At 46.1% G+C, this 14,965-nt stretch overlaps 1 protein-coding gene across 3 annotated transcripts in view; it reads right to left on the minus strand.

The window, feature by feature from the left end:
* The window catches only part of MYLK (myosin light chain kinase), a 1,073,187-nt gene that overhangs the window by 699,076 nt on the left and 359,146 nt on the right, over positions 1 to 14,965 (minus strand). For all 3 annotated transcript variants that reach the window (XM_063934067.1, XM_063934064.1, XM_063934063.1), the window contains 3 exons: positions 10,184 to 10,387; positions 9,061 to 9,195; positions 6,643 to 6,795 (listed from right to left, as the gene is read on the minus strand). In XM_063934067.1, coding sequence (XP_063790137.1) covers positions 6,643 to 6,795; positions 9,061 to 9,195; positions 10,184 to 10,387 — 492 coding nt within the window. The remainder of the gene's footprint in view (positions 1 to 6,642; positions 6,796 to 9,060; positions 9,196 to 10,183; positions 10,388 to 14,965) is intronic.

Raw genomic sequence — 14,965 nt, forward strand, 5'->3', positions numbered from 1 at the left:
CCCTAAGGTATTAACACTAAATATTGATTTAATTGGAAGACAAGGTACATTCAACATTTGTAATGATTGAAAGTCTTAAAGTATTCTGACCAAGGGCAGATTTAGGGGTAAGGACACGCCTAGGCACAACAGTAATGGACGCCCTCTCCCGGCCTAAATTTATTATTTTCATTGATTGGTTATAAGCTCTCATTTGATGATAGCCAATTGAATAGAATAAAAAAGGCACTATTAAAAAAATATATATTTTTAATTACTGTATAGATACATATTTACTAAGTAGAACAGCTTACAGGGGCAGTGTGGTACAGCACAGTGGAAATATTTAGCAGTTACTGGTACATTTCGGGCTGACAGTACCAACATAAGCATCCAAGTGCCGCCCCAAGGCACGTGCCTAATAGGAAATTCGCCACTTATCCTGTCCTATTGCTTCAGATTGAATGTCTCCTTTAAATTCAAGACTGGTATGTACAAGTACAATGTAAATATACTGTAACTGAAAAAGGAAACTGAACTAACAAAACACACACGTTTAATATTTAGGGTTTCTGTGGAAATTTTTATTCACACTTTTTGTAGTGCGTACCATATAGTGAGTATGGGAATAGGTCAAGTACCATTTTGCAAAAAGTATAAGCATGTAAACATTTATGACATTCATTCCACACAGCCCATTGCCCCCTCTACAGGCCGGAAGTCTACCCCCAAAACCCATGATCCACCACCCCTGCTGCCCCTTACAGCTAATGTAAAGGGAAACTCTTAGCAACCACACCTTTTGCTAGGCTCCCGGAGATCAGAATCTGCTGCCTCTCCAGCCTCATGCCTCTCTGTCTTTCCCCAGCTTCAAGCCCCCTTATCTACCTCCAGCTTCAAGCCCCTCTGTTTCTCCACAGCTTAATGCTTCCCTGTCTCTCTTCAGCCTCAAGCCCCTATGTCTCTCTGCAGTCTCAAGCGCCCCCGCTGTTAACCCAGCCTCGTGATCACCTCCTACATCTCACCAACTTCATTTTCAGCCCCATGTATCTTTTCCAGCCTCAGGACCATTCCCTGTGTCTCCCCAGCATCATTAACACCCCTGTGTCTTCAGCCGTCCGGCATAATTAAACATATCCAGAATCTTTAACTCCCTATGTGTCTCAAGCAAAATTAACCCTCCCTACCTTTCTAGCATTATGAGCCCCCCTGTGTCTTCAGCATCATGACTACCCCATGTCTCTCATGTCATTGATGTCTGCATCAACCCACTTAGTCCACCCAGGTCCTATTATCTGAAGTTCTTTATAGCTGCCTGGCCTGCTTGCTCCTTTTCACGGTAAGGCTCTGGCTCTTCCCTTCAGCTGTGCAATGTTGTTGAGGTTGTGCCGCAAAAACAAATCAATCCTTGCTCGTGAGCATGCTTCCTTGTCGCCGGCCTTGGTGTGGACCATTTTCCACACTGTGGCTGGCACTCAGAGAACTCGCCCTGGGCAGGCAATTGCAGATATCATTGCGGTAGACAACAGTCAACACCATGGCTACCCCTGGTGTACCAGTTCCTAACAGTACCGATGGTGGTACAAGTATCACCGATTGAGAACCACTGATATAGAACATATGAATAATACTATTAAATGTTAGTTGTTTGTGTTAGTGATCAAAGTAGATAGATGGAAAGGGGCCTCTATTATGTCCAGCATATGTCATGACGGTATGCGGTAAGCATACCGCTCGTCGGGATCCCGGCAGTCTTAATACCGATGCCGGGATCCCGACAGCGTCACCATACTGCCACCGGAAAATACAGGCAAGGTAGGTGATTTCCCCCTCAATAGGTGTCCACAATGCCCACAGAGGGAGAATAGAACCTGTGTCGAGCTACGCTCGCCACCGAGCCAGCAAGAGGCTTCATTGCACTTGCCCCCCTGACGGAATTCTGCAGCATGGGATGCCTGTGTCGGTATTCTGAACAGCCGACATCCCGTGCACCGGGATTACATACCAATCCCGTCATGACACATTGCAAAGGATTTGAGTTCTAGAACAAGGACTCCTAACTGGGAGTACCTGTACCTAGGGGGTACAAAATGTTGAAACTGGGAGTAAGACACATACAACACATACAGTTTCATACATTTTCATTTTTACATGTATAATGTGTCTGTGTGTACTGCGGATTACACTTTAAGTATGGATTTCTGCTCTTTATTTATGTGAATACAAGTATGAAAATTTTACTTTCATTTTCTTGGTAGTGTTATGATCCGGAGTAGATACCTGGACTAAGTGATGCAGAAGTCTAGGTATGTGTTACGAGGACTACACTGGTACGAGGGCTACCAGGTGGTACCAGGTGGCGCTCACATGATTACACTTGCCCAGCAGTCTTTTACCCTCCTGCAATGCTAGGCTTCACCTTTAGCAGCCGCCTTTCCAGGGTGAATTAGAACCACCCCGTACTCAGATGCCCCCAGGAAATATGGATGGACAAGGCGACTATTGGAGGCTGGGCAAGAGTATGGTACAAGTGCAGAGAGACGCTCACTGGATAGTACTTGATTAAGCTGCCCAATTTACAAGCTGAGATTAGTAACAGAATGTATGTGAGTGCAATAAAGAACAGGATGGTGTTAGCAACTAAACACAAACTGTATGTGAATGCAACAATGCACAGGGTGGAATAAGCGACTAATACCCCTTTTCCACTTGCTAGCACAGGTCGCAGCTGGGAGCCTGACACGGCTGCGACCCGTGCTACAGCCCCCTTCTACACTGAGCTCACCAACCTGGCATATTGCCGGGTTGGTGACGCTGCTGCTGACGCGGCAGGGGCGGCACTGGGAGATCACATGATCTCCCAGTGCCGCCCTTCCATACACTGTGAACGGGAGCCGTGTCGCATCGACACGGCTTCCGTTTACACTACACAGCTTACCGGGTTGAACATGTGTTCAACCCGGCAAGCTACCCGGGTAGGATTCCCGGATCACTTGATCCGGGAATTTGCAGGGGGGCCATTTCCACTAGAAAAAAACAAGGGTAAATGCGCGCCCCCGCGCATTTTCCCGCGTTTTTAGAGCTAGTGGAAAAGGGGTATCAGTATAAACTGTATATGAATGCAACAATGCACAAGATGGTAAACAATAATAGAATGAATAAGAGCAAAAAGATAAGAATCTGTGTGTAAGGGTCCACACAAAACCTGATTTCGAAGTGAGCTGGATCCAATGAGGAGAATGATCTAGACTGGGTAACCGAACTTCAGGAATACACAGAGATGACATGTTCTCACATGTAGCAGGAACTATAATCAGCACAGGAGAGTAAACAGGAAGGGAATATAAAGGGAGGCTGCACCAATCAGCCTCCAGTAACAGAGAGTGCAATAATTAATCAAAGGACGTGCAGGTGCCCTTCTGCACGTCCACTATTCGTTGCCCAGCAACCGGGAACGCTGCCAGTATCCCGGTTGCTAGGCGCTGTGCGGCTACATAATGCGCCCGGCGTCAGCCTGTTGCTAGGCGCCGGACGGGGACCAGAGTACAGCATGCCCGTCGTCAGTCTGTTGCAAGGCGCCGGGCGGGAACCAGTGAGAGGCGCGGCATCCTGGCTCCCAGGCAACGGCCGGGACGTGCGTCTCTCCACGCTGCTGCTGCTGCTGCTGCTGATAGGTATGGGGAAATGGGCTGTATGGGTGATTTTTTATTTCTTATATACAGTATGCAGACTGCATTATTTTTGGGGAAATAGTTCATTAAGATTAAGATGTAACCTCCCATGAGGCTTACGTCCTATGAACCTACTTTATTTAATATATTTTTTGTTCAAAATATTTATACATATTAATTTAGAAGCCCATCTACCTTTCCCTATCACCCTCTCCCCATCACACTCGGCCTCTCCCCCATCACCCTGTGCTATCACCTTCTGCCTCTCCCATAGGCAAACGCAGGGTTTTTTTCGGTTGCCCGAAAACCCCCTTTCTCTTGGCAAGTGGCTCAAATTATGACCACAATAGCAATGGTATATAATATAATTACTAGAGCTGCGCCACAACATGTACTTTAAGGGACAGAACTGAGCTGTTGCACATGCCCAGTGGTAGCAGCTTCTTCTACCGAGTTGGCTGTGTGTGTGGATCTGAGCCCTCAATCAGTGCGATGGACCAGACAGTAGCTACCAGGAAGAAGAGACAGGAGCCTTACCATGGAGGTGGGAGAATGTGTGCTTAGAAAGAACAATACTGGTTCTATTATGTTTGTGTATTTATTATGGTATGTTTAACCTTTTCCTTACCACTTATATTATTAAAATGTTTAATACAGCTTATACAATAGACCATCTATAGTGTTAAATATTAATAATATTATGGGCTTAATCCCTTCTGATAGGTGTCCCAAATGCTCCAGGGGCTCTGCAGATTTATTCCACTGCTTTTGGGAATGTCCAATAATTAGAGGTTTTTGGATGAGGATTAAACGAGACGCGGAAATCAAGTTAATAAATGATATCCCTTTTTCCCCCCGAGTGGGCCATTTTTGGATTTCACCCAAAATCCCAGCGTATTACCAAGGGAGGGAGAAAGTTGCTTCTAGCCATAAGCTCAGCAGCAAAAAAAACGATTTTACAAAATTGGATTCATCCCAGCCCCCCTTCATTCTCCTTATACAAGGAAAAGATTCATAACATTTTTAGAATGGACTGGGTGAAAACCATGTTTGATAAGGAAAGACGGGTGGGCCCTTTTTTCGATGTATGGGAAAGCTACATAGCCACACAATCCCTATCAGTACGGGAGGGAATCTATAAAAGTCTGCGTTTGACCTCGTGGTATGGGCTACGTGTCCTTGATGGGGACCCCCCCATTGCTTTTGATGATCCATCGTCCTGATTTTTTTTTTTTTTTAAATGGGAGGTGATAGCCACACATTCTATTGAGGGTTTGAACTGTATATTTGTATCTTTATGTTATGATTGCTAAGTAACAATTTTTTTCCACTACCTTTTTATTTTTCTTAATGGTTGATAAATAATGACTATCACCAGAAAACTTCATTGATGTCATGCCACTGTTATATTATATCCATATTGTACCATAATATTTTGTGAACTCTGTATTTTTTTATCCATGCTTCAATAAAAAAATATTTTAAAAATATATATATTAATAATGTATTCCATACAGTATCCAAAGTATAAAAAGACCAATGTTTACACTAATGTCCAGGGTCGTTACTAGGTTCTTCTACCGCTCCCCAAGGCTCCCGTACTTGCTCCAATGTTCTGCAGACTGGCAAAATTGTGGACTGCATTTGGAAACCCCCTCTAGATATCCTGCGTTTGCCACTGTCTCCCTCTCACCCTCTCCTCTATTGCCCTCTGCCCATCACCCCTTGCCCAATCAATATCTGCCCATCACCCACTGCCTCTTCACCCATCCCCCTCTGCCTCTCCCTGTCACCCTTTGCCAATTTTACTCAGCCTCTCCAGATCACCCTCTCCGATTTTACTCTGCCTCTCCAAGTCACCCTCTCTCCCATTACTCTGTGCCACCCCTCATTTCCACCTGACACTGCCTGTCACCATCTGCCTCTCCCCATCTGACTCTCCATGTCAACCTCTGCTTCTCCCCGTTTCCACCTACTTATCCCAGTCTCTGCCTCTCCGCCCTCACCCTCTGCCCATCACCCTCTGGCTCAATCATCCTCTCTTCTAATGCCCTCTGCCCAATCAATATCTGCCCATCACCCTCTCTGCCTCTTCACCCATCCCCCTCTGCTTCTCCCTGTCATCCTTTGCCCATTTTACTCTGCCTCTCCAGGTCACCCTCTCCCCCATTACCCTGTACCTCCCCTCATTGACACTGCCTGTCACCCTCTGCCTCTCCCCCGTTACCCTCTGCCTCCTTCCCCCCCCACTCACCCTCTGCCCATCACGATCTGGCTCTCCCCCATCACCCTCTGCCGCTCCATGAAACCCACTGCTCGTTACCCTCTGCCTCTCCCCTATCACCTTCTGGCTCTTCCCCTGTCACCCTCTGCCAATCTCCCTCTACCTCTACCTGAAGCCCTCTGCTCATCTCTCTCTACCTGTAGCCTTCTGCCCATCTCCTCTGCTTGTTATCTTCTGCCTCTTGTCATTGCCCTCTGCTTCTGTCTATCACCTCTGCCTTTCTTCATTGACACCCTCTGCCTTACTCTATCACCCTCTCTCCGTCACCTTCTGCCTCTCCCCGTCTCCTTTGCCTATCATCCTCTACCTGTCACCCTTTGCCTCTCCATGTCGCCCTCTGCCAGCAGATCCATCTGTGGAGACTCCAAGCACCCCTTCACACTGATGTGTGAAGGGGCACAGATTATTACTATTTCATTAAAGGTGTCATAGATTAGTATTAGACACTGGGATGGTGTATGTTTTGTTTGGTGGTTACATGACACACTACCATGTGTTATGTTATGAACTTACAGTAATGTGGAGGGGGCCCCAAAGCATCTTTTGGCACCTCAGCACACCACTCACAAGTTCAGTCACTGGTGTGAGCACTTATAAAGGTTAACAACCATTGTTCTAAAATGTATCTTCAGTACTCAGAGGTACAATCTCACTAGAACAGAATTGTACAAGAAAATCCTAAACCTTGTGAGCACCTTCTTTACTCACCATTCACCGCCACTGCTGCACTGCATGATGATGTTCCATAGCTGTTGCGTGCCAGGCAGGTATATACCCCTTCATCCTCAGGAAGAGCATCCTGGACAGTCAGCTTCACTAGCCCTGCCTCATATGTGGCACGGGCATACTGGATGGGCTGATCTGTGGTGGACAGTTAACAGTATTCATCAAATCAGAACAATAATTCAATTTGCTACTACTGTATTCACAATAACGGTATTTGTTATAAAATAATGAGCTTATAAATGTACAACCAAAATGCAGCCAGAAAAAAATTATTATAATTTGACCTATCTACCATGGAAATTTCACAATAAAAAGTAAAAGTACAGTATAATCTACACTAGTGTGATAATGCCCTCATGTGGCAGATAGCAGAACTGTTAAGATCTGTATTTAAAGTCATGATCATGGAAATGCCAAATGTTTTCATGTGTACTAGATAAGTATTAAACAATATACATTTACTAATGAATAAAATAGGGTACAATCTGTTTTTTACAGTCTCTGGGGGTGATTCAGACCTGATCGCTGGGCTGCTAATTTTGCTGTCCTGCGTTCAGATAGTCCCCGCCTCCAAGGGGAGAGTAAATATGCTGTGCAAGTGTGGGATCCCATGCATACGCCGAGTTGCAAAAATCCACTGTGTGCAGTCTCTGCGCAGCCCAGGACTTACTCCTACAGTGCGATGAGAAGAGGCTGATCGTGGCCGGAGCTGACGTCATACACTCTACCTGAAAATGCTTGGGCACGCCTGCGTTTTTCCTGACACTCCCAGTAAATGGTCAGGAAAAACGGCTTCTTTCTGTCAATCACCTTGCGAATGCCCATGCGTCTGGAATTTTCACACCATCCCGTCACTGACCGGCGATGCACGTTGTTGTCCGACGTGCGTGCGCATTGCGGTGCATACGGATGAGCAGTTATGACCTGATTGCCCACTGTGCGAAAACACACAGCAGCAATCAGGTCTGAATCACCCCCTCTGTCTACTGCCAAGAAGAAGAAACATTTTCATCAGATAAGTACTAAACCTATCCCCCCCAGCCCTATCATCCAAGGATCCTAATGCTAGCCCTCCTAGCGGCACCTAAGCCTAACCATCAGCATTTTGAGAATGTTGACACTTCAGATGTCGACACTGTGAACATGTTGACATTCTGTGTAGATTGACATGCAGGTGCTGTGGGACAGCAATGGTGCCACCTCTCTCAGTGACGGCACTGATTGCACACCGCTAGTTAAAGAAAATTAAAGAATAACAATAATTTCTGCCTGAATAGAGGAATATAATAGCTTGTACTTATTTTTAGACAATATTAATTTGAGCTAGTTTACTTGGGAAACATATATATATAAATTAAACATATTAGCTATAGAACAAGCACATTTATTATGCTCAGCATGGGCCATCTCCTGCATTGTATAGCCCCATTTTTCCTCCTTAGTAGTAAATGCTCTAGAGCTGTCCCAGTTGATATTACACTTCCTAGTGGGTTCTATAGAGTAGCCCCACCTCGGGGGGAAATGGTGGGTTTGGGTATTGGCTATTGGGTTTTGGGGATTGCTTTCTGTGTCAGTTCGTGGTCACATACTCTGACCACAGAAATCAACAGAGAATAATAATACATGGTTGTGCTCAGGCAGTAGAGAGCCTGGCTGGGCCCAGGTATTTTCCAGGGGATGTGGCCTAATTCCAGGAGGCGGGGTTATGCACCCTTAGAAAAAAATACAGAAAAAATGTATTTTAAGCGCCTTCCTACATTTGGCTGGGAAGAAAAGCTTCAGCTGCTGCTGCCAGGTAAGGGGGAGATCTGGGTCACCACAGGGCCCCACCATCAGACCTTGGCCCAGGTAATTAGTACCCACCCCCCTTCTCTTGGTGCCACTGGTTGTGATCAGGGCAGGTTAAAAAGTGGTAGAGTTGCAAATTAACACCTACCCCACATACTGTGCAATGCAAGGGAACAAGAAAATGCACAACAGTATACTGAAGAGCTGCTTTGTTCATTATGGAATTAAATCAAATTTCACTGGCTATATAGTTCATTTTCAAAGAAAAGATATTTAATCAATTTGAATAATGTAACAGATGGGTGAGAGGGATGGCATGCAACATATAGCATATATCAGTTAGGACATTATGGGGTATATTTACTAAAGTGTGTGTTTAAAGAAGTGGAGATGTTGCCCATAGCAACCTATCAGATTCTAGCAATTATCTTCTAGAAGGTGCTCCACTTCTATAAACCTGAACTTTAGTAATTATACCACTTTGACTTTACATATTTACTCCATCTTACATAATTGTATTGCTAGTATCAGCAGCATAAGGATCTCTCTTACTTGATATCACAATAAAATAAAGCAGTTTCATCGCATGGTGCACCTTGACAGTTCTCTCACCATTTAGCAACCACGTGATCTCTGGAGTTGGTTCTCCCTTCACGGTGCAGTCCAATGTAAAGTCTTGTCCTTCCATCACTGAGCAACCCCTCAAAACCTGGTCAAGACATGGGGTAAACTGCTCTGCTGGTAATGCTGAAATAAGAAGGAAACACTAATAATATCAGAATACACTGAAGATTTGTTTCTGTATTTGCAGGATGTTTATATTCTTTGGGGGTTTTTTTTAATTACTGTTCATTGCAGGAACACACAAGAAATACAACATATAAAAACACATAATTAACTCATACAAGGACATTTTTGTTAATAACATCTTCTCATGTAAAGAAGACAGGTTGAGAAGTTGGCCATAAAAACCAATACATGTCTAGCTATTATTTTGTACAATGTGCCTGATAAATGACAGTGTAGCTATTGGTTGCTATGGGCAACTTCTCCACCTGTTCATTTCAGAAGGTTTGATACCTCTCCCCTTAGACCAACACTTTAAATTCCAAAAACACTTCAAACACTTTCGTAGCAGCTTTCTAGCTATCCACATGCCGCAAAATATTCCAATTCAAACAACAAACCAGACTTCTGTTATGTTTTTATTTTATGTTGTTATTTTATTATTTATTATAATTGGATGAGATAATCCATTCCCCCATACTTGCAACATAATATTTCAGGAAGACACATACTGTTTACTATTTATGTACTGTAGATTACCATTTTGTGACCATGAAAACTGTAACCCTCTAGGCTGGAGGCAACGGGTTTTCACCCTCTTCTCTGCGTTCTCCTCTTGACACATTCTAATGCCTGCAAACAATATACCTTACCATACCTGAACACCAAGGTGCACCCTAAACCACTCACACACCAAGACCTCCCAACAGCAACCCACATAGCCACGTCCCTCCTCGGCAGCCCACACACCTACTCTTCCCTTTTGTAGCCCAGACACCAATCTCCCCCAGCTGCCAGCACACCTTGCCCCCCTCCCCCCCCCCCCCCCGCCCCCCACACACACACAGCTACCAGCACACCTTTTTACCCCACTCAGCTGTCCACACACCTAAGTGCCTCAAATCTAGCTTCCTTCAACTGCCATCCTTGGTATATGTGATTAACTCACGTTTGACATTTAGAGTCCAGCTACAAGACTGGCAACCTTTTGAATTGGAAATTATACAGCTGTACGTTCCACTGTCTTTCGTCTGTGTCTTCAGCAAGTGAAAGGAATGAAGTCGACATCCCTCCTTGATTTGCACTCCCTCCTTCTCTGTCACACGTGAGCCATCTTTAAGCCACTCAATGTGAGGTTTGGGCTGTCCTGAAACTAGGAACACAAAGGAGATATTCACACAAAACTAAGCAGAAATATGATCAAGGTATCCGTAATGCTGCTCTAGACTGCACTTTCCACATTGACATGGGGTGTAGTCCCTCACACACAATCTGCATCACCTACAACCTGCAATGTTACAGTCTAAACTGTACCTCTGGATAAATTTACTAAGGGACGGTGTTGTTGTCAAATGTGCATGGGCACTGCGCATGTACCCGTGATCCCTAGAATCGCATGGTGCGTATGCTGCTGTGAAAGGGTTGCTAGTAGGTGCGAAAAGTTGCAATTGTAGCAAATTCGCACATGTGACCCATTCGAGGCAAGGATGAATGCAGGTACATATGAATGTCTAATTATTAGCATTTACTAAGCAGAGGTTTTGGTGTCTAAACTGAATCTGCTATCGATCCCCGACAGCATCTAAGTGACAATCCACCGTGGTGTGTTCTATATGGTGGCGTGGCATTTCCTATTGAAACCCTTCAGATTTAATAGCTAGGCTACTCATATTCATTTAATGGTGCTTTTAGAGAAACAACATGCAGTTGAAATCATAAAGACAGACAACAGTGGAATAGAAGCTGTTCTATTCATATTCATTTTCTTGTGCTATTCTACAAGGGTGTAGTATGGCTGACCGGCGGTCTCCTGACCGCCGGTCAGCTTACCGACGCCGGGATCACGGCAGCATACCGACGCCGGGATCCCGGCGGGGAGGGGCGAGTGCAGCAAGCCCCTTGCGGGCTCGCTGCGCTCGCCACGCTGCGGTCGCCACGGGTTCTATTCCCACTCTATGGGTGTCGTGGACACCCACGAGTGGAAATAGTCCCTGTTGGTCGGCATGCCGACCATCGGGAAAGTGAGCCGTCGGGCTCGTGGAGGATGTCATGTGACTGTCGGTCAGCTGACCGGCGGTCACATGAATACCACCCATTCTACAGTATTTGTTACAGTAAGCACCATTCAACTGACATCATAGCAGAAGCATACCTCCCAACTTTTTATCAGAGGAAAGAGGGACCCTTGGCGTGACGTAGCCGCGCCCCACCAGGAAAAAGGGCATGGCCTCCAAAAAGGGGCGTGGCTTTGTGGGAGTGCCACGATCGCGAGCCACGCCCCCAGTTTTCGTCACTGAGGGGGCATGTCCAGCGCTCTGTGAGCTGCTGGCATGCCCTCTCTCCCTCTGTCTGTACTGAATAGATGCTGTGCGCATGCACACAGCGTCTATTCACCGCTGCTGACAGAGCCTCCCAACTGCCACCCCCACCGCGGGACACTGCGGCCCACGGGTGGAACCGCAGGACAGTCCCCAAAAAACGGGACTGTCCCGCGAAAATCGGGACAGTTGGGAGGTATGGCAGAAGTATTAGAAAGAGATGTAGTTAATTTGCAGGCAGTCGGGATCCCAGCAGTCAGGATACTGACGCCGGAATCCCGACAGTCGACAATGCCAACAGTCGGAATCCCAGCTAACAGGGGCTATTCCCACTCGTGGGTGTCCACGACACCCATAGAGTGGGCATAGAATCTGTGGTGAGCACGGAGAGCCCACAAGGGGACTCTACGCTCGCCCTGCTGCCATCATTCTGGTGGCCAGGATGCAGACGCCGGTAAATCATACTGTACCCATTAGAAGCATCAGTTAAAGATGCTTTTACAGAAACAACATTCACCTGACATCATAGAAACAAACAGCAGGCTACTTTCACTTTGAGGGTTTGTGAGGAGTTTAAGTTGGAAAGAGAAAGTTGTAGGAAAGTATAAGGAGAAAGATATAAAGACATTTCTAATTTTCTAACTAAATAGTGGGGCGTTTTTTAATAAGTTGTCTTGTGTCCTGTTCTTTATTTGTCTATTTGAGGTGTGTTTTCCATATACTGTAGTCTTTTTTTTTTTCTTTTTTCTTAAAGTCCTTTGGGTGATTTTTGTTTGTTGGTGTAAGCAGGCCCGGCACTACCCACTCAGCCAAGGGATGCAGTACAGGTAGGCGCCAGGGTGGAGAGGAGCTCTCCCTGCCCTGCATCCCCGCTGCTCTGCTGCCTGTCCCCCCTGCTGCAGTCGGCTGCTGTGCCTGTCACACTGTGACAGGCAGCGGCGCCTGCAGCTTTAAGCGTCCTCTCCAGTCCCCCTCCCTAACTGTGTGACAGCGCGCAGTGTTTACTCACTGTGCAGTAAGACCCAAAAGGGGCGGAGCTTCATAGAATGGAGGGGAGGGGTTACAAGAGACCAGGCTGACGATCATGATGAGGAACAGGAGGATGGACAGTTCCGGCCAGCCAGACTTCCTTTTGGTAAGAAAATGTAAAGAGAGTGAGTGAGCTTGAGAAAGTGTGTGTGTGTGTGTGTGTGTGTGTGTGTGTGTGTGTGTGTGTGTGTGTGTGTGTTGTGTGTGTGTGTGTGTGTGTGTGTGTAACTGTATGTGTGTGTGTGTATCTGTTTGTGTATGTGTGTATGTATGTGTATCTATGTGTGTGTGTATGTGTGACTGGGTGGGCAAAATGTATGTAAGTGGTACTACCACAGGTGAAATTTTGTGTAAGCAGCACTATTAAGGGGGCATTTTGTGTAAGTGGCACTACTACAGGGGGGATTATGTGTAAGCGTCACTACTACAGGGGGGATTTTGTGTAAGCGGCACTACTACAGGGAGCATTTTGTGTAAGCGGCACTACTACAGGGAGCATTTTGTGTAAGCGGCACTACTACAGGGGGCATTTTGTGTAAGCGGCACTACTGCAGGGGGCATTTTGTGTAAGCGGCACTACTGCAGGGAGCATTTTGTGTAAGCGGCACTACTGCAGGGGGCATTTTGAGTAAGCGTCACTACTACAGGGAGCATTTTGTGTAAGTTGCACTACTACGGGGGCATTTTGTGTAAGCGCCAATACTACGGGGGGGATTTTCTGTCAGCGGCACTACTACGGGGGCATTTTGTGTAAGCGGCACTACTACAGGGTGGGATTTTGTGTAAGTGGCACTACTACGGGGGGAATTTTGTGTATAAGAAGCACTACTAGGTGCAGTGTTATGTGAATAAAATTGTGCTACTGTGGCGTAATTTGAAATGGGGGTTCTATTGTGTGGCCGTGCCCCTTCTGTGTAAGACCACACCCCTTTTTGGTGTGCACCAAAGACGTGCGCTGTCCCTTTGTAAAGTATGAGAGGGTGCAAATTTATAGTTTGCAGGGGGGCGCCGAACACACTAGCACCAGCCCTGGGTGGGAGTGTAGTGTGATTGTATGTTTATTTTTTTTCAAATACTTCTGTTTGTTTATGTATTTCTGTCACCTGTCTGGTGAGAATTCATAATCCTCCATAGCCCAACTGGATGATATTCCTGTCAATCTATTGTTGGCTGTCAAAATAGATACATTTACCTGTTGTTTCAGCAATCATGCCTGTCTGAGGCTAGCAATTTGGGGCGTTTTTGCTGGCAATTTTAGGGTGTTTTTCAAAATCGACATTTCATAATGTTGATATTCAATTTTGTTCTATTTTAGTCTAAAAAGTGTACTTCCTCAATAGTTTCAGCCTTAGAAAATCAGCAAATTGTAAAACCGCAGCCAAACCGCCACAAAACAGAGGAGTTTACAATCATCGCTCAGTAAATTTTGCCCTTTGGGTCAGAGTCTGGTATCAGCAGTAACTTAATACAACACAGCATGACTGACATTGCAAAGCTCTATTATAGAGTGTAAAGAGAATGAAACTATTGGACCACACAGCAGCTATACAAAAAATACAAATATCCAGATCAACAATGAGAAGAAACAGCAGCAGCCACCAACAAAGCTTTCACATATCCTGCCAACTGGCCACAAACTGAACAGTCCTGTCCTAGAATACAGTACCGAAAAGACAGCAAAAACAAAACTATTACATTCTATAAAACCAGGGACGTGCAGTCAGGGGAGGCAGGGGAGGCAGTGCCTCCCCTGTCATTAATGATTAAAATAATACAAAGAAGATACTTATGACACATATTCTGTGTCATAAGTATCTCCTTTATTATTCTAATCATTATCACAGTGTAAAATGTGTTTGGGAGGCACCGATTGTGGTGCCTCCCGTTGTGAATGAGGAAAGGCATGGGAGCCGGGGGGCGGGTGCAGGCGGGGCCTAACCATGGGCAGTAAAAGCCCATTGAAATTACATAGGAAAGCGGCACCATCAGAGGTGCCGCTTTCATACAGGGACATGATTTCAACCCATGAAAGCACGCTCCTGTGAGTGAGGCCACAGTGATTGGCTAGCGGATCTGTCACTGGATCCGTTGTCATCACTTGGTGGGCTCTGCGGCGGAGGTGCGGGCGACGGGATGCGGCGGAGGTGTGGGCGGCGGGATGCGGCGGTGGTGCGGGCGGCGGGATGCGGCGGAGGTGCCGGTGGCGGGACGCCACAGTATTACCTGGATTCTGCAGAGTTTGGCAGCGGAGTGGCACCAGTTTCAAAAATGGCTATCAGCCCAGTGCTGGTTGTTGCTCGGGAGGGGGGGACCCCATTTTAATTTTTTTGGGGCCCCGCTTTCTGAGGAATTCCAGCCCTGGGCTGACTGGCTTGGGAAGCACT

This window comes from Pseudophryne corroboree, chromosome 7 (assembly GCF_028390025.1).
Source record: "Pseudophryne corroboree isolate aPseCor3 chromosome 7, aPseCor3.hap2, whole genome shotgun sequence".
NCBI classification, from domain to species: Eukaryota; Metazoa; Chordata; class Amphibia; order Anura; family Myobatrachidae; genus Pseudophryne; species Pseudophryne corroboree.